Below are 27,625 nucleotides of genomic sequence, written 5' to 3'. Positions count from 1 at the left end.
CCATTCTCAACACAATACATCTTAATTTATATAAATATTAAGTCTCCTGGTTTTTTTTTCTTTAATAAAAAACTTACCCAGAAGACTTCCTTCTTCAATTTTAACTGACTCCACTTTTCAGATAACTTGACATTTTCCCAAATAAGTCATGTTCCAAAAGCAACCAAGTCTCTGTTCTTAAAATGCTTCAGCATGACCTACTGTCTACTTATCCTTTGGCCTCAGGCCTTATATTCCCTAACTCATGCTCTATGTTCTGGTCAAAGTTTTTTCAGCCCTGAAATATATCAAAACCCCTTCCACATCTCACCCCATCTTTTCCTGGCTGACTTCTCACCCTTTGCATAGGAGCTGAGATACAAAGCTCTCACACAAAGGAGTCGTCCTCCCTGGCCTTTCAAATCACATTGGGTACCTTTATTATCTGTTCTCATGACACACTTGGCTTTACCTGCTGTAGCATTTTTCACATTGAAATGTTAATGTTTATTTAGCTGCCCGTCTCCCTCTTGGGAGCTCATAAGGTAGGTAGCATATGTAGTTAATTTTGTATTTCCAGGGCTTAGGCAGAGTCCATGAGGCTCAGAAGAGGTTAAGCAACTAATTCACACATTCTAAAGTAGAAGAAATCACACATGGACAGCTTTTGTCTTTGTCCAGATTGTTTCAGATTTTTGTGCTCATATATCTTATAACCTTCCACCATGTCCATCTCTCCAGGTGTCCGGATGTGCGTTGGTGAGTCACTGGCCAAGATGGAGCTTTTCCTGTTCTTCACCAGCCTCATGCAGAAGTTCGCCGTCCATCCATCCCCTAAGGTCTCCCATCTAGACCTGGACCTAACCCCGGACATTGGCTTTACCACTCAACTCATGCCTCACAAGATATATGTTCTGCTCTGAGCCTAGGCTCTTCAATACAAGACGCAGCCCTAGTTCTTGATGTACCAGCTTCCCTTTTCTGCATTTTGCCAGCCATGATATTCTGCCAAGCACTTCAGCTTTATTTAAATCATCAGCCACATTATCACAGAAGGTTCTGAGTTCCTGTGCTAATCAATGTAGTGGAAACCACCTTACTGCCATTCTCTAAGACAGAACATTGGCACCTAGAACCTTCACTTCCTGCTCTAAGGTCTTTCAAGTCAAATCTGTCCTTTTCTTCCAGGGCATAGGACACATCTAAGTATCACCAATCAACCGTTTTAATTGGTTTGCGCAGGAAAACAACATAATGCTTTGTTCTAGAATGCCCAAGAACACCTTCAAAATTGCAAGGAAGAAAATTAAACTTAAAAATTTTTTTTTTAATATTTATTTATTTTTGAGAGAGACAGAGCATGAGCAGTGCACGGGCAGAGAGAGAGGGAGACACAAAATCTGAAGCAGGCTCTAGGCTCTGAGCTGTCAGGCACAGAGCCTGACGCAGGGCTTGAATTCACAAGCTGTGAGATCATGGCCTGAGCCGAAGTCAGACATTTAACCAACTGAGCCACCCAGGGGCCCTAAGAAAATTCAACTTTTGAGTGAGGAGCACACTAACCATAAGACATTGGCTTCATTCTGTGAATAACCAAAAAGGGAGGATTAACAGCAGATAATTGCTTACGAGTACTGCCAGCTTGCTGAGCTCAGAAAGCGAATTCTCCTGCTCTGACATAACTGGAACTTGCAGACCCCACTCCCCTGTGTTCAGTGCTCTGAAGTCCCAGTGAAGGCACATGCAAGCAACACGGCTGCAGAATAACAAAATCATCGTCAGTTCCCGAGACACAAAAAGCATCTTCAGTTTTTATGAAGTCAAATGTATGTCCCCATCATCAACATAAATGGTTCTCCCCTGCTCTTACCTGATCCCTGTCAGAGAAAAACTGGCACTGGATAAAGTTATGCCATGAAGCAAGACTTTAAGGCTACTGCAATAGAGAAAAGATGCCAGAACTTAGTCTGAACTCAACTCTGCTGAAACAAGGCGGGGAAGAGTTTTGAAGTGTCCTGGTGAGCTAGTAGAAGAGCACAGGTGATGTTTAGTGTGGAGGCTGATCAACGGCATGTGTCCCCTATTCTGACTTACTTTATAACTTGCACATTTTTTCTCTAGGATTAGGCCATGAGTGTTTGCTAACTAACAGCATCCGATGAAGCCAGGCTTCTACCCTCCCAGGGGGACTGGAGACAGGGGTGCTGTCTTCCTTGATAACTGCATTTCAAAGAGATGGGTTCCAGGTCCTTGAGAAAGACATCCTTGGGTTGTAAATGTGGCAGGAGGTTCTTTTTTTTTTTTTAATAATTACAACTCAAAGAGAGCAGAGAAAGAATTGATAAGTGAAAGTTTTCTAAAGTAAATGCCCTAAGAAAATGGAAGGCAGGAACTAAAGTCAGGAAAAAGCTGGTCTAAAGCTTAGTCAAACTGAGAGGAATGTTACGTCCTTATTGGTCATCCCCCAAGCAGCACTGTACACAGAGTCCTTCTAGAAAGAGAATATTCAGGTTCCCCGACTTTGTTGAACTAAATAAAGCCATCAATGCCAAAAGAAATAGGACCTGTTAATTTTAACTTATTGTTTGAACACATTCAAGAAGTAGCAGCATTTTCTGAGTTACACTTAGTACCTAACTGGTGTGCAATAATAGATGTTAAATCTCCATCCAAAGTCAAAATTAATTTGTGGACTGCTTTCACTCATAGAGGGGAAAAGACACAATTTTGATTAGAGATCAGGAAATATGAGCTTTAATTCCAACCCTTTAGTCCCCCATGTTTGTGACTTTATGACCACATGTTGGCAGTGGCATACTTAGTGAATCTGGCACCAAAAAGAAGTTAATTTTTAAAACCAGCATGAGTTGGGAGAACTGGACAGCAACATGCAGAAGAATGAAACTAGACCACTTTCTTACACCATTCACAAAAATAAACTAAAAAATGGATAAAGGACCTGAATGTGAGACAGGAAACCATCAAAACCCTAGAGGAGAAAGCAGGAGAAAACCTCTCTGACCTCAGCTGCAGAAATTTCTTACTTGACACTTCTCCAAAGGCAAGGGAATTAAAAGCAAAAACAAACTATTAGGACCTCATCAAGATAAAAAGCTTCTGCACTGCAAAGGAAACAATCAACAAAACTAAAAGGCAACCAACGGGATGGGAAAAGATATCTGCAAATGACAAATCAGACAAAGGGCTAGTATCCAAAATCTATAAAGAACTCACCAAACTCCACATCTGAAAAACAAATAATCCAGTGAAGAAATGGGCAGAAGACATGAATAGACTTTTCTCTAAAGAAGACCTCCAGATGGCCAACAGGCACATGAAAAGATGCTCACCGTCACTCCTCATCAGGGAAATACAAATCAAAATTACCCTGAGATATCACCTCATGCCAGTCAGAGTGGCCAAAATGAACAAATCAGGAGACTATAGATGCTGGAGAGGATGTGGAGAAATGGGAACCCTCTTGCACTGTTGGTGGGAATGCAAACTGGTGCAGCCACTCTTGAAACAGTGTGGAGGTTCCTCAAAAAATTAAAAATACACCTACCCTATGACCCAGCAATAGCACCGCAGGGAATTGAACCAAGGGATATAGGAGTGCTGATGCATAGGGGCACTTGTACCCCAATGTTTACAGCAGCACTTTCAACAATAGCCAAATTATGGAAAGAGCCTAAATGTCCATCAACTGATAGATGGATGAAGAAGTTGTGGTTTATGTATACAATGGAATACTACTTGGCAGTGAGAAAGAATGAAATATGGCCTTTTGTAGCAACGAGGATGGAACTGGAGAGTGTTATGCTAAGTGAAATAAGTCATACAGAGAAAGACACCATATGTTTTTACTCATATGTGGATCCTGAGAAACTTAACAGAAGACCATGGGGGAGGGGAAGGGGAAAAAAAAAAAGTTACCCAGAAGGAAGGAGGCAAACCATAAGAGACTCTTAAAAACTGAGAATAAACTGGGGCGCCTGGGTGGCTCAGTCGGTTGCGTGACTGACTTCGGGTCAGGTCATGATCTCACAGTTTGTGGGTTCAAGCTCTGCGTTGGGCTCTGTGCTGACAGCTAGGAGCCTGGAGCCTGCTTCAGATTCTGTGTCTCCCTCTCTCTCTGCCCCTTCCCCACTCATGTTCTGTCTCTCTCTGTCTCAGAAATAAACATTAAAAAATTAAAAAAAAAAACCTGAAAATAAACTGAGGGTTGATGAGGGGTGGGAGGGAGGGGAAAGTGGGTGATGGGCATTGAGGAGGGCACCTTGTTGGGATGAGCACTGGGTATTGTATGGAAACCAATTTGACAATAAATTTCATATTAAAAAAATAAACAAATAAAAAAGTTAAAAAAAAACAGCATGAGAAAAGAATGTTCAGCAATAGTCATAAAGTAAAACAAAGAACTTTGATCCTTTGGTTAGTCTAATATTTTGTGTAAATAATTGTCAAGTAACTAATAAGTAAACTTTAATAAAATTGAAGTATCTGCAAAAGAAACAGAACTACTAAATAACACCACTCATGCAATGTTTTATTTTCTTGATTCCTTCTTTAGTTTTAAAATAATGAATAAAAAATAAATTTAATGTTAAATACATTATCCGAGTCCAGTAAAATAGTTTGTGTATGAACTAAATTTGCAGTTATCAAACAAAAACTATTATATTTTACTGTTTTCTTATTTTAAATTTTACACATAATATCACATGAAGTGTCAGAACTGAAGTAACTCACGTTCATTTTCTTAATCACTATAATTGCTCTGTCAATGTTTATACTGAATCTTGAGATGCAGGAATATATAAGAGTTGGAGACAAAACGTGCACTCCTAGTGAGTTGAAAGTATTCAGAACCCTTAGGAATTTACTCTCAAAATGAATACATGTAGTTGATTCCACATGCATGTGTGAGAGAGATATTAGGGGGACAACACTGAAGAGTTCTTTAAATGATCTTCCTCACAAAAAAAAGAAAACTTTTAATGTGTTCATTTCAAGCTTACACTTGTATTATTCAAATTCAAGCAGTAATCAGGAATTTTTTAGAAGTTAGATCAACAATAGAATTTTTTTAGAGAGGGGTATTCTATCACTAAACACTTGGTGATGATAAAAAGCAGATAGACTTTTAGTTCAGGTTTATCCCTGTTTTAACAGCTCTAAAGATGACACACAGCTTTTGTTTTGCTCCTCAGGCCAAGTCCTTAGCATGTCATTAATTACACGTCACACAATCTCCTTTCTTCCACTCAAACATGTTTTTAAGTTCACTTATTTATTTTGAGAGTGAGAGAGAGAGCAGGGGAGGGCAGAGAGAGGATCCCACCAGGCTCCACACTGTCAGCAGAGCCCAATGTGGGGCTCAAACTCACAAACTGTGATATCATGACCTGAGCTGATATCAAGATTTGTACGTTTAACCAACTGAGCCATCCAGGTGCCCCCTTCCATTCCAACATTTTGATTATAGAATTATTTCACTTATACATTTGCACATTTTCCCACTCAGTTATGTTGGGATGGAAAGACTGCATAACCTAGTGTAATACTGTATGCTAATTATACTACAATTAAAAAAAAAAAAAAAAGAAAGAAAGAAAAGAAGGACTGCAGAGCCTGAACCATATAACCTCAGGGATCTGCATTAATACTGAGGCTGGCTTGGAAAGTCCACAGGTACTCTCATGGCTTCTCTGAGACACGGAGACCAGCTGTCAGAGAACCAATCTTTACAGAAATTGTGTACAGAAGCCCTTGCTGAGAGCTGTCTTGGTTTCGTAAAAAGTATCTGGTGTCCATTATACTCCCCACCCTTCTCCCAAGTAAGCTGAATTTGGGAATTCAATTATATCCACTTTTCCAAAAAGCTAGTAAACTTTCGAAACAACTTCAAAGTCGTAAGATATTTTTTTTTTTTTTTGAAGTTGGACGTGTGCCTAAGGATAATAGAGTGGGTATAGAATCAGCTTTAAGATTCAGGGTTTTGGGCCTCGGGCAGGTTGTCTAACAAACCAGGCTTAAGATCAGGTTTATGCACCCAGCAATCTCAGTGACCACTGGGAAATCCACATGCCCAGGTAGACTTTACACAGCCCTTACCTCAGTAAGGAGGCACTAATCCATTATACAGCATTTTGGGTCCCAACAGTCAGGGCTGAACTATGCCAAAGCATATTTCACCCCCATAAAGAAACTACTTGCAATGCTGTACTCTGGATGTTTCTAAGAAATAAATATAATGTGATTATCTCCAAAAAAGAATTCTGTGACTGGACCTTCCAGAATTCTGTGACTAGGTCTTCTGGTGTCTAATTCTGTCTTCAAGATTGTCCTAAAATTAATGAGAGACTGAATATAAAAGTGGACAATGACCAGGCCATGTATGATAATATATGAAAAAAGACTGAAAAGCATCTTAGTAAAAGCCACTGGTTTGGTTTTGATATGATTTCTTGTGTTGTATGTGTTCTCTTCTGTTATAAAAGACTGAAGCCTGGGTTAGGATAAAAAGTGAACTAAACGGTAATAATAACACAGATAATAGTGATATCATTATAATAGCTAATATTAAGCATTATTGTTGTTCCAAGTATTTTTAACTTACTCCTGGGGGAAAAAAAACAAACCTTATGATGTTGATATTATTTATCTGGTTGTAGAACTATGACCACAATTTGTAAAGCAAATAGCTTGGGAACCACAGCCTCAGCAGCAATCAGCCCAGAAAGATCAGAACTTGGTCAGTGACTGCCAGCTTCCCTTTTTTTTTTTTTTTTTTTTGGTACCCTTCTAGCGCAGGATACACCAGAGAAAGCCCCAAGCCAAACATACAAGAAGTCTCTCTAAAAATAATTTTTTAATGTTTACTTATTTATTTTGAAAGAGAGAGAGAATAAGCAGGGGAGGAGTAGAGAGAGAAGAGAAAAAATTCCAAGGGGCTCCAGGCTCAGAGTGGGGGCCAGACTCAGAGCTCGTTCTCACAACTGTGAATCACAACCTGAGCAGATATCGAGGGTCAGTGGCCAACTGAGCCATCCAGGCGTCCCAAAGAAGTTTTTTTAGATAGCCCACCTCCAGCTTCTCTATGTTAATAGTTTCCAGTCAGAGCATATATGAAGCCTTCCTTTTTTCACTACTGTCAAAGAAAAATTGTACCAGACAGAATGGAACAGGCAAGGAAGAATTTATTTAACACTTATAAATAACTTTAAGAATTTATTGCAATAGGAGAGAGAAGATGAACTGAATTAAACTCAACTCCTTTGAAATAAAAGGTGAGAGAGTTTTTAAGCACTGGGGTAGGTTAGTGGAAAAGTACTGGGGGGGCACTGAGAGGAGGGTGGTCAATTCAGTTAGGCCCTCTTGTTTGCTAATTGATACTTATTAAGGTAGGCTCTTACCTTCTCCCAGACACTGGAAGTTAGGAGCCCTATCTTTTTTTTTATTACATTTCCAAGAGATGGCTCCCAGATCCTTGAGAAAGATGTTCCCCAGATGTAAAAACAGACACGAAGTTGAGATTTTACATGCCAAAGAGGCAAAGAAAGAATTGACAATTTCAAGTTTTCTAAAGAAAATGCTCCAAGGAAAGGGAGGTCAAAAGCTTACACTCAGAAAGCAAGCTGTCTGGTTTAGTCAAGCTGGGGGTAACATTAAGGTCATCGTGGTTACTGTAAAGCATTCCCACTGCCCTGCCTGCCTTTGCTTCCCTGCCCAGTGCCAAGTGAGGCGGGCTAATTCCTTTCCTACACCGAACTCTAAATAAAGAACCTCTGCCTGTCCAGTTTTGCAAAGGCTGCAGTCTCCCCAAAAGTATTCATTCTATCTTAACACTTTGAAATCTGAGTTTGAATTTAAAGTTAATTCCAAGCCTCAAAGCAAGCAAGTCTAACGTTTTGTTGGTCACTATTGGCAGAACAGTGCCTAAGAACGGATTATAACTTCTTACTCTTTCCAAAGTAAACAGTACTGTGTCAGCTCTTATCTTCATCTGGAGAAGTTACTAAGATTTGCCCTCCTTAATTAAAGAGCAAAGTACCCACTAGAGTTCTAAACAAATCAGGGTGTTCAAGAGTCAAGGCCTTTGTTTTCTTATCTGAATCACTGATTTGTGGATTCAAATTCAGGCTCCACCTTCCTCCCCAACCCCTTGCAATTCATTAACAGGAGACCTGACTCAGCCTGTAGAAGTGTTGAAATTGTGTTTTCCTTAATGACTTCCTGCCCTTCCTCCCTTAAGGGGTTTTTTAAGTACTGTCTCACATTCTTAGGTAATAAAAGAACCGCATTTCTGAACTCTAATAATCAATGTTTCATTATGAAAACCTCTAGACTAATGACTCTTTAAAAAAAACCACAGATTTTTAGAGATCTCCTTGCCAATTCACGAATCAATATATACCTCACTCTTTTGCAATCTCTAAATGCCTCTGTAATTCTACAAAGTGTTATCTCCATGGCATTGTTAACAATTGTTAATGGGGAATAGAGAAAATGAAAACGTTTTGGTTTTTGTGACAAAGTAGGACACAGAACTACATACAGCATATACATCAGTACTTCTCAAACTTTAATGTGAGCCACCCAGTGGTCTTGTGGGAATACAAATTGTGATTAAATATCTATACTGGGGCCCGAGATTCTCCAAGTCTAAAAAAAAATATTCTTAGAGATGCCCATGCTTCTGGTTCACCCCGAATAGTATCACTATGTCTTAGTTTATGTAATTGAAAATACTCAGATTTTATAATTGCCTATGCCAAGAAAAGTATAGGTCTATAGGTATGGATATACACATAAAAAATAAAGTAAATAAGACTGGAAATGTATCAGATATGAACAGATTTGGGGTCATGGGTGAATTTTTGTTTCCTTTTACTCCAGTTTTCTTTTTCCTTGCAAGCTATTTCCTCAAACTTTTCTGCAATGAATATAACTTCTTTTAACAGGAAGATTTGTCTTTTCTCCTTTTTATAAGCAAAAAGGCACATAAAGTATTGGTGATAAGCAACAAGAATAAGAACAGCAAGTCAAATGTAATGCATCTCAAAGTTGGTGAAGGATGTAGACAAAGGTTTTAAGAGAGGACAACACTTGCCTAATGGGGACAAAGGTTTTAAGACAGGCCAACACTTGCCTGATGGAACTTATGTGATATTTGCCTTATGGTCACTTGAGTGGCCACGGGGCTTCTGGAAGTCCTTGCTATGATTCATCCACCTGAGACAATTATAGATGATCATATTTTCCAGCAAGGTGGTGGTAAGACCAAACAGCCAACACCCAGCCATTCGCAGAGATTTCTTAGTATTGAGAATGCTCAAATTTCACTTTGGATTCACTCCCAGGACACTGTGAATGGGAAAAGACTCCTCAGTCTCCTCACTCAAAAGGGTTCTGTTTGGATATTGAAAACCTGTGCAGCTAATTCAACAGTGCTTCAACTTACTACTTCGTATCAGGGAGACCTCGGTTTAATCAGGAAATCTGTAAGCGCATTGTAGGCAGTCAACAAGAAGGCTGGCAAGTGCTTTAAAAATAACCTTTATTTTAGGGGTAGCTGGGTGGCTCAGTTGGTTAAGCGGCTGACTTCGGCTCAGGTCATGATCTCACAGTTCACAAGTTCAAGTTCCGCACTGGGATCTGTGATGATAGCTCAGAGCCTGGAGCCTGCTTCCCGTCTGTCTCCCTCACTCACTGCCCCTCCCCTGCTCACACTCTGCCTCTGTTTCTAAAAAAAATAAAAATAATTTTTACTTGAGATAAATTAACCTAAACATACTTGGACTAAAAGAGTTAAGCTGACTTGAATAAATACATTTGTGTCAGAAAGGAGGTAAGATGAAAATGGGTATCTATTCTGCTTCTCTGGGACAATAGGGCATCAGATTTAAAACTCTAAGGGGAAACTAACCTGACACCTAAAGAAAGCATTCAAAACTCCTACCAAGGGGAACTAAGCACACTTGAAACCTCTTCAAAGACTCTGTCAAGCATGATGCACCTTAGGCCTTTGAATCAAGATGTGGAGGTCATTTCTAAGAAATTTAAGGTTGTACCTGAGATAAGTTTAAGCAAAAACCAGAGATAAGTTTTTTCTTTCAGGAATGCCTAAGAGTCAATAAAAATCACTGGTTTGGATCACAGGATTCCTGGTGTTGTATGCCTTCAGCTGTTTTTCTTATTAAATAAAAGAATGCTTGGGATGAAAGTGAACTAAACAATCACAACACTAATAATAACAGCTAACTCAGCATTTTTACTGTACCAAGCATTATTCTAAGGTTTCTTCATTTAACTTAATCCCAGGAAAAAACACTTTATTATGAGGTTGATGCTATTTATTATTCGTACTTAATAAATAAGGACACAGAGGCACATAGAGATTAAGCACTTGTCCAAAGTCACAGTAAGAAATGGGACAGTTTTGAACCCAAAAGCTGAACTTCAGAGTTTGCCTCCATACAGAAGGCAACAAAATGACATTTTGGTCAATGTTGAGGAGGCTTTCCTTGCTGACTATAAATTCAATGTTCAGTCATCTGGGGCATATAATGACTCACAACCAAATTCATTAAATTAATTTTCAGTCCTGAAAACTGTCTACCAAAGAAATTTAACCTCACATAGGGGCCAGACAAGTTTGTTGGAGTAAAGGATAATTCACTTTACAGGGCTTATATTACCCTTTCTATCTACCAAGCAGCTTTGAACCGAGATGAGGTCAGGTGCTGAATTCTTCTCTCCAGTGTGGGTCTCATGGTCCTAACAACTGCCAGTGGTGATCCTCCAGCCAAAAGACCTTGTAGGACTCTGGGGCATCAAAGTGATTCTAGCACCTTCCATAAACATGAGTCAGAAAACCCAGGATGCTCTGTCATGTTTTGACTCCCTACAAGTAAGTCCCTCTGAAGGCCATTCTCAAACCTTTAGAAGGGAGATTGTATTCTTACCTACTTAGTAAGCGTACGCAATTACTAGCTGTGTGACCTACCCAAGCCACGTGGTCTCTATACCTAGGTTAGGTCATCTGTAAAACAGGGATGTATCTTACCTATCTTGTCTGCCAGGAGGCAAGAGGATCAGATGATATCTGAGGACATTTCAAGCTCTAAATTGAAAATAAAGGGCAAAGAGGGAGGAATGAGGTAGGGGGCACTGTTCAACAGTTGACTCCTCAAAAGCCAGGAGTCCCATTTGTTTTGTTTATTCTTGAAGTAACCAAAGACTCCTTCAGCACAGCTGAAGTCCAGCAGTACATCTTTGCTTCTCACTGATCTCACCAGGCCACACTACTAAAGAGTTCATGACAACAGTATTTAATAAAAAAAGAGGAACAAATAAAATGAGTTATTTCAATAGCACCAGAAAAAATTTCTTTCTTTTCCAACACATCAAGAGAGACGTATTTTCAATCCAGTCTTGCATACAAATGTTATTAATAAGGAGCTAAGGACATGAGTAAGATACACAAATCATGTAAAGCAAACTATACATTATCTATCTTGAGATCCGATTTATCTACCGTATTTAAAACTTTAAAATAAATAACAACCAGATAAAAAGTATTTTTACTAGACTAAATACTTTGGAGTATAAAGCCCATTTAAATGGCATCTCACCTTCAAAGCTGGGTCTTCTGTTCTCCCTCTTCTTTTCCTAGTTTTGTTTTTTTTCCCTAACACTTGATGAAATAAAAAAGAAAAATGTGCACATCAGAAGTAAAAACAAAATATTTTGTTTACTTGCTACTTTAATTTTCCCATTTCTTTTTACTTTCTTTTTCAGCTTTAAAAGAAGCCGCTCTCCTCATCTACTCCCATCCCCTTTAGAGAGCAGACCTCAAACTGCACTTCTGATTTTAGTTATTAGATCACGGAGGCAGCAAAGAGATCAATTGAGATGTATTGCAAAATGAGACTTAACAAAAGCATTTTCTTATTTCAAAAGGCTCACATTTTACCAATCTGAAAATACCTTTCCTGCCCCTCTTCTCAATGACTTAGGTCCCCAGCCCGTCACAGTATTTAATACACAAAGGAGGTATTATGTTGCTCACTGTTCTTCATTCTGTATGGAGTGACATCCGCCTCCCAGAAGCGCTGCCTCAGTCTTTTAAAAAGTCCTCCCGTTGGATAACTACCGGCTGGCGTTCCCAGGAGAGAATTTTTCTTTTAAGGATTATTGCTCAACCACCTGCTCGCAACATTCCTCAGGCTCTCCTTTCCTGTTTCATATCCTCGGGCAATCAAGTCCTCGGGGACCGCGAAGTGACCTCTCCGTAGCGTGGACGCGGGGTGCCTCCCCCCAAGGGGAGAGAGCCCGGGGTTCTCGGGGGGCCTGGAGCCCCACAGCCGGCTTCATTCCCTGTTGGTGCGAAACGTGATCGCGGTCATGGAGTGCTCCTCCGTGCGCCTGGTCATGCAGCCCTGCGTCCAGGCGGTCCACAGGACTTCCTCTGTTACCTGATAGTCCACGATCCGCACGAGCACGGACTTGGGCGGGGCTGCGGGGTCCTGCGGCGGGGCTCCGAACGGAGCGTCTACACGGCTGCCAGAAATTCCCTTTTTTCCCGCAAAGAGGGAAGGGCAGTTGGGTTCCCGGTCGTCTCCGGCCGCCTGGAAGAAGTCCTCCTCACCGGCCGCTTCTTCCCGCGCAGGGTCCCCTGGAGTCCCCAACCATCTTTCTGGGTGCAGAAGAAAGAGCACTTTCTCTCTGACCCAGGGCTCACAGTCCAGGTTCTCCGCCACCGGGCGGTTCTCGGGAGCGCCGCCCCGGCTTCCGCTCGCCCCCGCAGTCGCCGCGGGATTCCGGGAGCCAGGAGCCAGGGGAGCCCCGCGCCCCACGTCTCGCGGAAAGGACCCGGCGCGCCCCAGGCTGCGGGGAGCATCCGCGAGATTCTCAGGCCCGCGGGGCCCCGGAGCCCCGGGGCCCCCCAGCCCGATGGGAGGCTCATTCATCCGTCGGCCCTTTCAGCGGTTCACGCGGCAAACTCCCGCTGAGCTGGGGAAAGCGCGGGCCGCGCGGGCGCTGGGTGTGGTCCCAGGGCCGCCCGCCTCGCCTCGCCCCGCCCCCGCCCACGGCCAGCTGGGTGCAGACCCCGCCTCCTGCCGCTCGGCGCGTCCACCTGGGGCCGCCTAGCTTGACCTCCCCGCAGGCGCTTCTCTTTCTTCTTCTTACCCTCGGCCCTAGCCGTGCTGCTTTTTTCGTACTTCTCTACCCCTTCTTACATCCCAGTTGTATTCTGGTTCCCACCTTCTGCTTTTCTACAGGGCAGAGGCGCAAAAGACACCCTCGCACAGCGCCCCCCCTGAAGTGCCCGCGACGGGGTGCCCTCTTCTTTCCAACGACACGCCTCCAGGTGAAGGAATAGGGAAGGTTGTTTTGGTTTTGCTTTAATTATCTGAGTTAACCAAATGCTGTGAAAACGGTTTCGTGTCCACTCCAAATCCATCCCCATCATGCTGCCAACATTATTGAATGTGGATCTAGGGATCAGGCTAGAAAAGTTGAAGCCTTTGAGAACGCCGCTTCTGGTGAGGTTGTTCTTTTGGGATGCCAGGATCTGCAGGACAATGGTCGCTTCTATCTTCATTTTGGCTATAATCGATGCTTATCCTGCGAAGGGGGTTAGTGCTTTGCATGGAACAAAAACAAAACAAAAACATCACTAAATGAACGTCTTCAGGATTTAAAATTTGGTGTTTGCGTCATTTTTGTATTTTTTATTTTTGTAGAACAAAAATCAAGGTGTCTTTTTTTTTAAGTTTATTTGTTTTGAGAGAGAGAGAGAGTATAAATGGGGAGGAGTAGAGAGAGCAAGACAGGGAATCTGCATTGTCTGTGCAGAGCAGGATACAGGCTCGAACTCACAAACCGTGAGATCATGACCTGAGCTGAAATCAAGAGCCTGAGGTTTAGCCAACCAAGCCACCCAGGCTCTCCTCATCATTTTTTAAATCTATACCTTCACTCCTCCACTCCCTTTCTCTTTTACCCCAGCGGTTAAAAAACAGTATGTGTCTGAAGTTCTGAAGGAAAAAAAAAAAGTGTGTATTTCTGGGTAGACTTTTGGAATCTTCTCATTGGCCACCTGCTGACACCCTCATCCTTGACTAGGGTTAATGGGGGAAACTAGCTCATGGAGAAAGGGGAGGTCAGTTTGTGATTGCCAGTCCATCCTTAGTAACAGGTGCTTGTTTTATTAGAAAGTGTTCGCTGTTTTCCTGTCTACTTAAGTAAAAATGACTGGGATGGTGGAAATTTCTACCCATATCTGAAGGACCAAGTGGTGTGCTTAAAGAGATATTTTGGAAAGAGAGGACCTTCTGCTGTTTATGAAGTCGTTCATATGTATATGAGTGTTGGAGGAGTGAGAAAACCTGGGTCAGATCTGGCTGAAAAGATGCCTGACCTTGGACTGGTTACTGCTAAATGACAAAGTTTTTAAATGTTTTAGACAAGAATTGTTCTAAGCACTCTATATATTTAAATTCATTTATTCTTCACGATAGACTAAGCAAGTAGTACTATAACTCTAGTCTCCTTGAGAACTTTGAAGAACAAGGTTAAATTTTTGTCCAAGGTCAAGCACCAATAAACAGTGGAGCCAGGATTCTAGCATGTTTTAATGCTTCCTCCTATTTCCAGTTACTCCTGTTTTAAACCTCCAACTTCATGTTCTTTTCTGTTCATTTACTTAACCACTAATTACTGAGTGTGTGGGAAATGTCAGCCAATATTCTAGGTGATGGGGACATCTGGGGGAACAAGCCAAATTGCTTGTCCTCTTGAAGCTTTCATTCTTCAAACCCTATGTCCAAAAGTAGGATATAATACCTTAACTTTAATGTACATGAAAATCTCATGATGATTAATGTCTTACCCTACTCTCAGCAATTCTGTTCTTATAGAGTTGGATAGCACTCAGAATATGGATTTTGAGCAAGCCCACCAGTAAATCTGATGCTAGTAGTCCATGGACAGCATTAGGAGAAACATTACCAAAAATTGATATAGATAAGCTCTAGGCCTTTTTTGCTGCTTTCAAGTGGCAATAACACTGAATTTCCCTTCCCTGCAGGAAATTGAGAGAATTTCAATGAAAGTGTCTGTATTCTTTTTTTCTTTTTCTTTGTAGTTTATTTTTATTTGTTTTGAAAGAGAGAGAGAGAGAGAGAGAGAGCAAGAACTTGGGGTGGGGGGGACAGAGAGAGAGAGGGAGAGGGAGAGTATCCCAAGCAGGCTCTGCACTGCCAGTTCAGATTCCTCCCCGCCCCGTTGATGTAGGATGTAGGTAGGGCTCCATCTCACGTCCTTGAGATCATAACCTGAGCCAAAATCAAGAGTCAGAAGTTCAATAGATTGAGCCAGCCAGGTGTCCCGGTGTCGGTATTCTGAGGGAAGTGTAATGGAAACCACAAGTTTTATGACTTTTTATTTTATTTTATTTTATTTTTTGCCTTTGGAGATTGGGTGAGGGATTAGAATGGGAATGTGAAAGGGAGAAAACTTAATTGCTGAGAACTGAGGCAGATTCACCCAACATGTGGCACCTGAATTTCTAGATGTCAAGAAATATGTATTAATGCATAAAAGAATATTCACAGGAAATGCAGAATAAATTAAACTTCAAGGAGATAAAGTCTAAAAAGAATATAAATCAGAGAAATAGGTAGTGTGCCTCCAGAGTAGTGGTGTCTGCTCTGTTTTAATATCTCATAGTGCCTAAAAGACTGATAAGGGGTGCTAAAGTGAACCCATTTACTTCCTCTCTGAAGTGCCTACAACACTTGCAAATATACAGCCATGGAGGGGTAGTAAAACAATTTATACCCTGGGGTCTGAAAAGTGGTGGCATACTCTATACCGTGGTAAGGTCAAAAGAAGCCTGCCATTACTAACCCAATCTCCCAGGCACCAGCCCCTCTCATTTTGCCTGTTAGATTCAGAAGTTATTTTCAATACTAATGATATAGTATCACTCTCAGTTATTGTACTACTTCTGCTGTTAGGAGGTTTACCCTCCACTTGCAGGCTTAACCCCTAATGTGTCTGTCTCAAGAAATAGGGTCTTTAGGATGTAATTAAGGTTAAGTGAAGTCATAAGGGTGGGGTCTAATAGGACTTAAGAAGAAAGATCTGCCCACCTCCCCACCTTCCCTGTGAGGACACAGCAAGACAGTGGCCATCAGCAAGTCAGGAAGAGAGCTCTGGCCAGAACCTGACGGTGCTGGCACTCCAGTCTTGGACTTTCAGCCTCCAGGACTGTGAGAAAATACATTTCTATAGTTAAGCCACTCAGTCTATGGTATTTTGTTAAGGTAATATAAATTGACTAGTATATCTACTTCAAATGATTTAAGGAAAATAGGCATTATTGTAAGGATACCGTTGTGTTTTTTTTATATGAAATTTATTGTCAAACTGGTTTCCATACAACACCTAGTACTCATCCCAACAGGTGCCCTCCTCAATACACACACCCACCCTCTCCTCCCTACCACCCCCATCAACCCTTAGTTTGTTCTCAGTTTTTAAGAGTCTTTTATGTTTTGGCTCCCTCCCTCTCTAACCTTTTTTTTTTTTTTCCTTTCCCTCCCCCATGGTTTTCTGTTAAGTTTCTCAGGATCCATATAAGAGTGAAAACATATGGTATCTGTCTTTCTCTGTATGACTTATTTCACTTAGCATAACACTCTCCAGTTCCATCCAGGTTGCTGCAAAGGGCCATATTTCATTCTTTCTCATTGCCACGTAGCACTCCATTGTGTATATAAACCACAATTTCTTTATCCATTCATCAGTTGATGGACATTTAGGCTCTTTCCATAATTTGGTTATTGTTGGAAGTGCGGCTATAAACATTGGGGTACATGTGCCACTATGCATCAGCACCCCTGTATCCTTTGGGTAAATTCCTAGCAGTGCTATTGCTGGGTCATAGGGTAGTTCTATTTTTAATTTTTTGAGGAACCTCTACACTATTTCCAGAGTGGCTGCACCAGTTTGCATTCCCACCAATAGTGCAAGAGGGTTCCCGTTTTTCCACATCCTTGCCAGCAAGGGATACTGTTGTTAAGAAGAGCTCACAGATTTGTTGGGAAAGCGGGAATACCAGACTTTAAAATGGGTAGGGATCCAAGCTGTTGTGGAGGGATAGGAAGTTGGTACTGTAGGAACAGTTTCCATTACTGGGTTGAATGTACAGCTCTGTCACTTGGCCTTGTGGCATTCACTCAGGAGTCAAAATCTCACTCAAAAGTAGCCAACTAGGTGAGTTTATGCAAAGTACTTACCCCTTGACAATACAGGACAGTAAAAGGAAGGATATAATCAAAGAAGCCTTTGGGCACCACCTCACCTTCTACAATGGAAAAGCAAACAGCTGGTCTTACCACCTACCCAAACTGCGCAGTTGGGAGAGGTAACACTCCAATAGAGACGTCAGTGTGTTCTTAAGAAGAGGTAAAAGAGTGCCTGGGTGGCTCAGTTGGTTAAGTGTCTGACTTTGGCTCAGGTCACGATCTCATAGGTCTGTGAGTTTGAGCCCTGCGTCAGGCTCTGTGCTGATGGTGTGGAGTCTGCTTCAGATTCTCTCTCTCTCTCTCTCTCTCTCTCTCTCTCTCTCTCTCTCTGCCCCACACTCCCTCCCTTTCTCTCTCTCAAATATAAATAAGTAAACATTTTTTAAAAAGAAGGGGTAAAAAAATTGCACTAATGTGTACCATACTATTATGAACAAAATTTGGATATGAGAGTGACAAATAGGGCGCTCTGGATAAGGGAACATTATGAGCAATGGTGCAATGGTATATACGGAGGCATATGTAGAGAATAGTTTTATTCTTGGCAGTTTTCTTCTCACAAGTCTAAAATACTCTCTGTGACTTTATTCTCATGGCTTCAACTGCAGCCTGGCTGCTAATGATTCTCAAACTTATATCTTTTTTATAGACCATGACCCACTTCCAAACTTGTGGTAGAGTGAATTATTGTCTCAAATTATTTACTTCCTCTTCCTGAAAGAGGATTGTTATTTCCTGGCTTGTTTACCTTATGACTTGCAGTGCTTCCTCTATGGGGGTATACTTCCCTACCCCACTGATGTTGGCTTTGGCCATGTGACTTTTTTCAGCTTATAGGATGTAAACTCCTGTGACATCAGATGCGTCTGAGCAAAAACTTGAAGAGTCACTGTAAGGTTGGCTCTAGGCATGCCCCAGATGAGGGCTGCTGTCTCCACCATCGTCAGAGAATGAAGACAACAAATAGGACAGAGCTGCAGCTAATACATATTCTCAGTAAGAAACAAACTTTTGTTGTTAAAAAAAAACTGCAAATGTGGGGTTTCTTACCACAGTGTAATCTGGTGAAATATATTTCTCTTCAGTTTTCTATTGGACTCATCTTCTGAATGTTCCATGATTCCAAAGTACCTAAAATTAGACTCCTCATGTATTCTCTTAAATCTGCCCACTTTTTCTGTGTTCCTTGTTTCAAAGATCAGTAAGACTGGCAATTCTGTTATCTTCCTTTTCGCTCAGAAGCTAACCCTGCCTCACATATCTAATATTAAACCAAGTTTTGCAGAATCCACGTTTTTTTTCCTTTCTGACTCTTCCTCTCCAATTCCCCAAGCTACAAAAATAAAGTCAGACTCTTATGCATGGCATAAAAGAGCTTCATAATCCTACCTATCACTGTACACAGTTGAGTGAATTAAAAAAGAAGGAACAAACATGCTGCTTAAATGAACACAAAGCACAGGTTTGAGAACAATGTGAGGTTGGTTATTCTAATTAAGTAAAATCCAGCCTGGATCTTGAAAACTATCAGCCTTTTAAAAGAGACTTCTATCATATTTTGTTTGAAAACTGAGATTCTCATGACCCAGAGAACTTAGACTATGCAGACATCACCACTGGACTGAGTCAGCAGACTTTGGTGGGTCATGTTATCTTTGTCGAGTCTCCCAGTGTCTCCAATCCTATGTTCTCATCTGAAGATATGAATAATGTCTGTCTCACTTGTTTCCCACGGCTGTTGTAGAGATCAAATGAAAGGATTCCTCTGATAACATTTTGAAAATTATGAAGCCTGAAAAATATATTTTTAAAAATTTAATTCCAGCATAGTTAACATACAATGTTGTATTAGCTTCAGGTGTACAATATAGTGATTCAACAATGCTGCACATTACTCAGTGCACATCAAGATAAGTGAACTCTTTAATCCTCATCACCTATTTCCAGTGTCCCCTCCCCCCCCTCTGGTAACCATCAGTTTGTTCTCTATAGTTAAGAGTCTGTTTTTTGGTTTATCTTTTTTTTTCTTTGTTTGTTGTGTTTCTTAAATTCTGCATATGAGTGAAATCATATGGTATTTGTCTTTCCCTGACTTATTTCACTATGCATTATACTCTCTAGATCCATCCATGTTGTTGCAAATGAGATTTCATTCTTTTTATGGCTGAGTGATATTCCACCATCTATACATACAACATCTTCTTCATCCATTCATCTATGGATGGACACTTGAGCTGCTTCCGTAGCGTGGCTATTATAAATAATGTGACAATAAACACAGGGGTGCATGTATATTTTTAAATTAGTGTTTTCATATTCTTTGGGTAAATACCCAGTAGTGGAATTACTGAATCATATGTTAATTCTATTTTTAATTTTTTGAGGAATCTCTATACTGTCTTTCACAGTGGCTGCACCAGTTTGCATTCCCACCAACAGTGCATGAGGGTTCCTTTTTCTCCACATCCTTGCCAACACCTGTTACCTCTTGTGTTGTTGATTTTAGCCATTCAGACAGGTATGAGGTGATATCTGATTGTGGTTTTGATTTGAATTTCCCTGATGATGATTGATATTGAGCATCTTTTCATGTGCCTTTTGGCCATCTGCATGTCTTCTTTGGAGAAATGTCTGTTCGTGTCTCCTTCCCATTTTGCAGTTGGGTTATTTGTTTTTTTCTGGTACTGAGTTCTATAATTTCTTTATATATTTTGGATACTGAACCTTTATCAGGACATGTCATTTGCAAATACCTCCCCCCATTCAGCAGGTTGTCCTTTAGTTTTGTTGATTGTTTCCTATGCTGTGCAGAAGCCTTTTTATTTTGATATAGTCCCAATAGTTTATTTTTACTTTTGATTCCCTTGCCTCAAGAGACATATCTAGAAAAATGTTGCTATGACCAATGTCAGAGAAATTATTGCCTGTGTTCTCTTCTAGGATTTTATCGTTTCAGATCTCATGTTTAGGCCTGCAAAATATTCTTTTTTTTTTTATTTTTTTTTAACGTTTATTTATTTTTGAGGCAGAGAGAGACAGAGCATGAACAGGGGAGGGGCAGAGAGAGAGGGAGACACAGAATCTGAAACAGGCTCCAGGCTCTGAGCTGTCAGCACAGAGCCTGACGCGGGGCTCGAACTCACGGAGCGTGAGATCATGACCTGAGCCGAAGTTGGACGCTTAACCGACCAAGCCACCCAGGCGCCCCTAGGCCTGCAAAATATTCTTAAATTAGTTTTTTAAAGTTCAGTTTTGTTCTTTAGTACTGGGTACCTAAAGCAAAGTTTTTAATGAGGTCCTCAGAGAAAGATGCAAAAGTCAAGGGCTAGAGGTAGGAAATGAGAACCAGGCTCATCGTCCTGGGATAGAGGAGCAAATGTTGGTAGTGATGAATTAGTGGGGGGAAAGAGGAAGAGTGGGAAGGTGGCAATTCTGTGGATATCAAACAGCTTAGCCCAGTGGTCTGAGGCAAATTTTTAAAAGAAATCTTTGTCTTAAATTTTGAGTGACCAATATTTGTGTTCCTGGGAGAAGAAAAAAGAGCCTTAAGTTTACCTAATTTGTAGCTTAGAGACTAACTCGCTATATATATGTGTGTGTATATATACATATATATATATATATGTATATATACACATATATATATATGTGTGTGTGTGTGTATATATAAATATATATATTTTAATTTTATATTGTATATATATACTTAAATGAAATATTTATGCATGTTCCTTTTTCACTCCATAGAGAGCTGGTGACCCCTAAATGCTATTGGCCAGGTACTTTGAGATTTGAAGTTAAAAGACAAAGCATGCTAGGTTTGCCAGTTATCTGCAGGGGCTGACTCATGTAGCTCTGAGTAGTAGCTGCTTAGAAGAGATATAAATATTGCAATTCACTGTCAGCTGCCTGCATCATCCACAGTTTTAAAGTATATTCATCATCATTCTGTCCTGTCAGAGATCAAGATATAAGACTGAGCCCTCTCATTGAGTATGAGTAAACAACTTATTAAACAGGAAATTGAATCATTAGTGGTTGAGTCAGCATCTGATGATGATAATAAAGAACTCATGTTCTTTACCTTATATCCATCTTGAGCATAAACAAATTTGACCTGTTCAGCAGCAACACGTGGTGTTACTCCAGAGATAATTTAATCTTTGACTCAACAGGGGTGAATTAATGTTTATGAATTATTTCAAATAAAATAATCACTTTGATTAGTAAAGGTTATGATCTTAACACCTAATCTTGATTAGGTTATAATAAAAACTTTTAAGGGGGCAAGGCAATTTTTCTTCCCATTATGTGTAAGTCATGTATGTGCTATCTGGTTAGGGATATAACAGCTGTGGAAATCCTCAATATTGTGCATCCAGAAAGCCTGCATTCCCCATTTATATAACTGTTATAATGGTGCTACGTTATATCAACAAAGCAATAAGTGGGTAGAAAACACTGAGTCTCTTGCTTAAGCAAGTTTGCAAACAAGTTGACCTGGAATGTTCATGAACTCAAAGAAACTGTTAGTAATAATCTCTCTTTTTCTTAAACATACTTCATAATTCACCTCTCAAGGGCAAGGATTGGCTTGGGCAAAATGGTATATGTAGTAGGTTGAGTTGGTCATTGGTAATCCCAACACCTCCCTCCACTCCCTGCTTTTCCTCAGCTCTTATATTAAGGACAATCTTACGTTTTTATTTTCAATGCCATGAATTCATTAAGAAAGGTATGGAATTTCATCCTCCTTCAGTTTAATACTCCTGATAGCATCCTTTCCTCTGACCTTGCTTTGTGGCTCTTTTACCTTTTCTGTGCCCTTTCTCCTCCTTTGTTTGTTTGTTGTCTTTTATGCAAGTAAATTCCTTCCTTTCTAATGTGATAAAGTGCAGAATCAAAGAGTTTGAATGCTGGAGTTAACACCCTGGATTTAGTTCCTACCGCTGCTGTGTGTAGCAGAGGGACTTTAGGCAGCATACTTACCCTTTCTTTGCCTTCCTTTACCTACCTGAAAAGTGGGGTAAGATTAGCACCAATCCCATAGAGTTGTTGGGATTGAGTTAGCATGCAAAGTCCCTAGAATAGTGACTACCACATAGTAAATGCCATGTCCTCTAGAATGAATGCAGGTTGGATTTTCCTTTATTTTGTTCACCGCAATGTAACTATCACTGCTATCTCCCCAATACCTAGAACAGTGCCTGACACCATTGTTGAATGAACCAGTTTTTTCTATCACATTACTTCCACATATTTTGCCTCTCAGGATCCCATCATCTACTGCTGACCTAAATTGTCACCTATCCCTGGGTTTAAGGATTTTGAGTAGAGTAAAACATGGCAAATTTGAAATTATAATTAGTAGTCATGGAATTACCAATGAGAAGACTGTCAATGTAATACTCTGTATGAAAATATTATATTTAAATTTGTGGTGACTTGTGTTTCCCGTTTGTGCAGTTTGAGCTGCCTATAAATCTGCCACTTATTACCAGTAGCTTTGATACTATAACAAAAATAGTTGAAAGAATAGTATAATAAACAGCTGCCATACCCTTCACCTGGATTCACTGACAACATTTTATCATATTTGATCTCTTTCTTTCTGAGCTAGATTTTTTTTTTTTTAAATCCCAGGTTGCTACATTGTTTAAAAGGCAAAAGTACGCAAATGGGATATATTCAAAAAAGTCTTATCCTCATCCCTGTCTCCATTGTTTTTAGGTCATTTAAGAAAAGTTAGTTTCTGATTATTTTTCCTGTGTTTCTGTTTGCAAAATAAGTAGAGATCTATGTTGACATATACTACTTTTCTCATTCTCCTGCATGTATAGTGTAAATTTTAAATAGTTTCTCCTAGTTTGGCATTTCTATTTTGACTATTTATCAAACTTAATTTATTTTTCTTTTATTACCTCTGATTTTGGAGTTTCTGAGTTTTGGAAGGTTTTTCTCATGTCCAGGTCATAAAGAAACTAAACCATGTTTTCTTTTCTTTTTTTAAATTTTATTTATTTACTTTAATGTTTGTTTATTTATTTTGAGAGAGAGGAAGAGACAGAGAGAGAGAGAGAGAGAGAGAGAGAGAGAGAGAGTAGGAGTGTCTGCCTGCGAGCAGGGGAGGGGCAGAGAGAGAGAGGGAGAGAGAGAATCCCAAGCAGTCTCTGTACTGTCAGCATGGAACCCAACTCGGGGTTCGATCCCACAAACCACAAGATGATGACCAGAGTTGGACACTGAACTGACTGAGCCATACAAGAGCCCCACCATTGAAAATGGCTTAGGATATGGCCATATTTACAGTTTTGAAAGAGCACTCTACTCTGGAAAGAGCACTTTCCTTTTTAAAAGTTTATTTATTTATTTCAGATCAGTTTGGAGTTTATTTTGGTATAAGGTGTGAGGTATGAATCCAGTTGTATTTTACTTTTATTCAAATTGCTATCCAGTTGTCTCCTTAAATGAATTGCCATTTATTTAAAATTTCATCTTTACTTCAGTGATTTGAAATGTAATTTTTGACATTATTTTAAACTTTCCTAGGTACTTGTTATTTCTGGAACTTTTTTTTTCTATCTCATTATTCTGCATAATCACTTACCATTACTATACTATAAATTATATAATCTTCATAGTATGTTTTATAATGGTGGGGTTAATCTCTCATTTTACCTTATATTTTCAGAATTTGTATTGCTATTCTTATGTATTTATTTTCCACATAAGCCCTATAATAAACTTTTCTAGCCCCAAGAAACTGCTGAAAGCAAATGGAGCAAAATGCAGCAAAAATTCTAATGAAACAACTAGCAACAATTCAAGTGTTGGCTCTTTGTGCAATAATCTGGAACTAAAACCTGACATCTAGTGTTCACTGAAATAACTTCATGGTACTAACCAAACATCTGATAGTCTTATACTATAAGCAATGCTTTTTAAAACCTAGAACAGGGGCGCCTGGGTGGCTCAGTCGGTTAAGCGTCTGACTTTGGCTCAGGTCACGATCTCGTGGTATGTGGGTTCGAGCCCCGCGACGGGCTCTGTGCTGACTGCTCAGAGCCTGGAGCCTGTTTCAGATTCTGTGTCTCCCTCTCTCTCTGACCCTCCCCCATTCACGCTCTGTCTCTCTCTTTCTCAAAAATAAATAAACGTTAAAAAAAAAAATTAAAATAAATAAATAAATAAATAAAACCTAGAACATATTTTGCCTTGGAAAAATGTAGATGTTAGTGAAAGAGAAAGCTTAACGTAAACTAGAAAGAGGAATACTGAGACATTATTCTCTCTTTATAATTTTTTAATATCACAAGGGCAGGAATAAGAGAAGTGGAAAGGGGCACCTGGGTGGCTTAGTTGGTTACGTGTCCAACTCTTGATCTTGGCTCAAGTCCTATCTCACGGTTCCTGGGATGCAGCCCCTGTATCGGGCTCTGTGCTGGCAGCACGGAGCCTGCTTGGGATTCTCTCTCTGTCCCCCTCTCTCTGCCCCTCCTCTGCTTGTGCTCTCTCTCTCTCTCTTTCTCTCAAAATAAATTAAAAAAAATTTTTTTTTTAAAGAGGAAGTGAAAAAAAATGCACTTAAGAAAAAAAAATTCTCTTGAGAAGTGAACAAAATAGAAACAAGTCTGATAACATACATGATTCCAGCACTGCTGAAGTAAGAGGGGGTGAAGAAAAGAGGAGAGACTGAGAGTGGTTACTTTCCCTCTTTACTTTCATTTTTCGGTGTAGTAAGAGCCACAATGAGAAAAGCAAGAGGGTATAAGTGATTGTTTTTTTTTTTTAAGTTTTTTATTTATTTTGAGAGAGAGAGAGCGGGGAGGGGCAGAGAGAGAGAGAGAGAGAGGGAGAGGGAGAGAGAATCCCAAGCAGTCTCCACGCTGTCAGTGCAGAACCCCATGTGGGATGCGAACTCACGAACGGTAAGATCATGACCTGAGCCTAAACAAAGAATCAGATGCTTAACCAACTGAGTCACCCAGGCACCGCCAGTGATTGGGTTTTATAGTTGGAGCAAAGGTTTCTAAGAGAGATTGAGAAACATGGGCTATTACAAACTTGGGAAAATGGAACTATGCTGTTAATTCTAGCTGCACTAAGAGAACAGTGTCCCCACTGAAATAATTTTAATGCAAACATGCCAGCCTGAAAGGAAGAAATCATTTCTACAGTTGGTGCTACATTCTTCCATCGTACGTTCAGTTTTATTTTTCTCCCTGTCCCTAGTGTGTACTGAGGGTAGAGAACAGATACAAAACTTCAGGTTTTGTCACAGACAACTTAAGGACATTTAATTCATAGTTACTTCATATTCTTTCTCAAAAGTCAAATCACCCAACAAAAACTAGTGATTAAAAATGCAAAACGAAGAGAATCAAAATTTGTAATATTAAATAAGATTCTGCTTTAGAGGATGTATAAGTGTCACCCCAAATTGTACTTCCTTATGTTGTTCCGAAAATTTGAGCAGATTAAATTCTCAATCGTCCTTCTGTATTTTCCCCTAGTTGTTCTTAGGCAGGGTGAATATTCATTCTTGCAAAACTACACAGACCCTTGCAAAACAGGACAAGTACCTGTCTCAGGAGAGCTGAGCATGTTACCCATATTGACTCCTTTCACCATGTGTAACCATGGGCACACCATGAAGTACTTGCTACCATTCACCAGACTCCTCTTTTCCCAGTAAAAGCCTTTATGCTGCTTTCAGAACTATTTTCCTATGATTTCGTCTCTTCACAGTTGAATTTTAAATAGATGATACAGACTTTTCTGTGATTGCTTTGCATTGCTTTGCATTTGGTGTTATCATGTACATCTTTTCCATATCAAGCAGTTTTCTGGTGTTCTGTAGAGTTTCACTGAATGGCTGCCCTGTATTTAATCAGTGAGTTACTTAAAATATTTAGTTTACTTTTTAATCTTAATGAACAATGTATAATGAAATCCTTTTATTAAATCTTTGTAGACTTGCTGTTATACCAGTAAGATACATTATTATGATTTTTTTAATGTGGACTCATTTTTGAGAAAGAGAGAGAGGGAGAGGGAGAGGGAGAGGGAGTGAGCAAGGGAGGGAAAGAGAGAGAGAAGGACAGAAAATCCGAAGCCAGCTCTGTGCTGACAGTAGAGAGCCAGATACGGGGCTCAAACTCATGAACCGTGAGATCATGACCTGAGCCGAAGTTGGACTTTTAACCAACTGAGCCACCCCGGTCCCCCAGTAAGATATTTTTAGAAGTGGAATTCTTGGGTGAAGGGAATATGTGTCCCCCTGCCCCCCGAATTGCAGGTCTGTTTTCTGTTAGTAGGTGTTTCAGATGGCAGTGTAACATACATACAGAAGAGTGCATAAATTATAATTCTAGAGCTCAGTGAGCTTCCCAGAGTGAACATACTTTCATGACCTACCTGGGTCAAGAATCAGCACATTACCAGAAATAGAAGCCACTTCCATCCTCTTCTTGCTGCCATCCTGAAGGGTAACTGCTTCCTAATTTCTAAGGCTATAGATTTATTTTGCCTGGTTTTGAACTTGATACAAACAGAATCATACCGCATGTCTTCTTGTTTCTGGCTTCTTTTTTGTACATGTATTTAAAATATTTGATAGGGCAATGTAAACTTTTCATTCCTTACATATTCTTGTCCTCTCAGCATAATTTGACACCATTGACCATCCCTGTTTTGATATTTTTCTCCTTTCTGTTTGGTGACAGTCACCTCCTGGCTTTCCTCCTGCCTTTGCTACTCTCTTTCCCATTCCAGAACCTTCCCCTTCACTCAACCTTAAATTGTTGATGTCCTCAAGGCCCCTTCCTAGGCATGCTCAGCCAAATACATGGCTTCGGTTACCATCTATGTTTCTACCACTCGTAAATTTAAACCTCTGTTACAATTTCCCTGAGACACAACTTGAACCTATCACTTAGTAGGTTTTAAAACTCAACATCCCCAAACTGAACAAACAATCCCTTCTGCTCCCAGTTGCTTCATATCTGGTGCTGTTTCAGTATTTCTTCCCTCAGTGAAAAACACCACCAGCCACGGGTTTCACAACATAGACACCTACCATAGACACCGTAGACACCAAGGAGGCATTCTTGACTTGTCTGTCTCAGTATATCCTGTGGCCATGAAATCCTGACACCTTTTCCTCCTAAATACCTGTGGTAATGGTTCGCTTCTCACCAACATCATTACCTGCATTCAAAGCCAAACTAAACTTGGATCACCTCTTGCCTAGACTATTGCAATACCCTCCCGATTGATTTACAAACAGATGAATAGTCTGCTTAAAACTCTTCAACACTTTG

The 27,625-nt window shown here is 40.2% G+C and overlaps 1 protein-coding gene across 7 annotated transcripts in view; it reads right to left on the bottom strand.

The window, feature by feature from the left end:
* Positions 1-13,004, bottom strand: part of CB2H6orf141 (chromosome B2 C6orf141 homolog) — a 368,368-nt gene extending 355,364 nt beyond the window's left edge. For 2 of the 7 annotated variants that reach the window (XM_047858869.1, XM_047858870.1), the window contains exons 1-2: positions 12,056-13,004; positions 11,619-11,680 (exon numbers count right to left, since the gene is read on the bottom strand). In XM_047858869.1, the coding sequence (XP_047714825.1) occupies positions 12,357-12,956 (600 nt within the window). In that variant the 5' untranslated portion in view covers positions 12,957-13,004 and the 3' untranslated portion in view covers positions 11,619-11,680; positions 12,056-12,356. The other 5 variants (XM_047858871.1, XM_047858867.1, XM_047858865.1 and 2 more) reach the window with 5 other exon arrangements.
* Between the last annotated feature and the right edge of the window lie 14,621 nt (positions 13,005-27,625).

The sequence above is a fragment of the Prionailurus viverrinus genome, chromosome B2, assembly GCF_022837055.1.
Source record: "Prionailurus viverrinus isolate Anna chromosome B2, UM_Priviv_1.0, whole genome shotgun sequence".
Classification (NCBI taxonomy): domain Eukaryota; kingdom Metazoa; phylum Chordata; class Mammalia; order Carnivora; family Felidae; genus Prionailurus; species Prionailurus viverrinus.
This window is presented reverse-complemented; position numbering and strand designations above follow the sequence as displayed.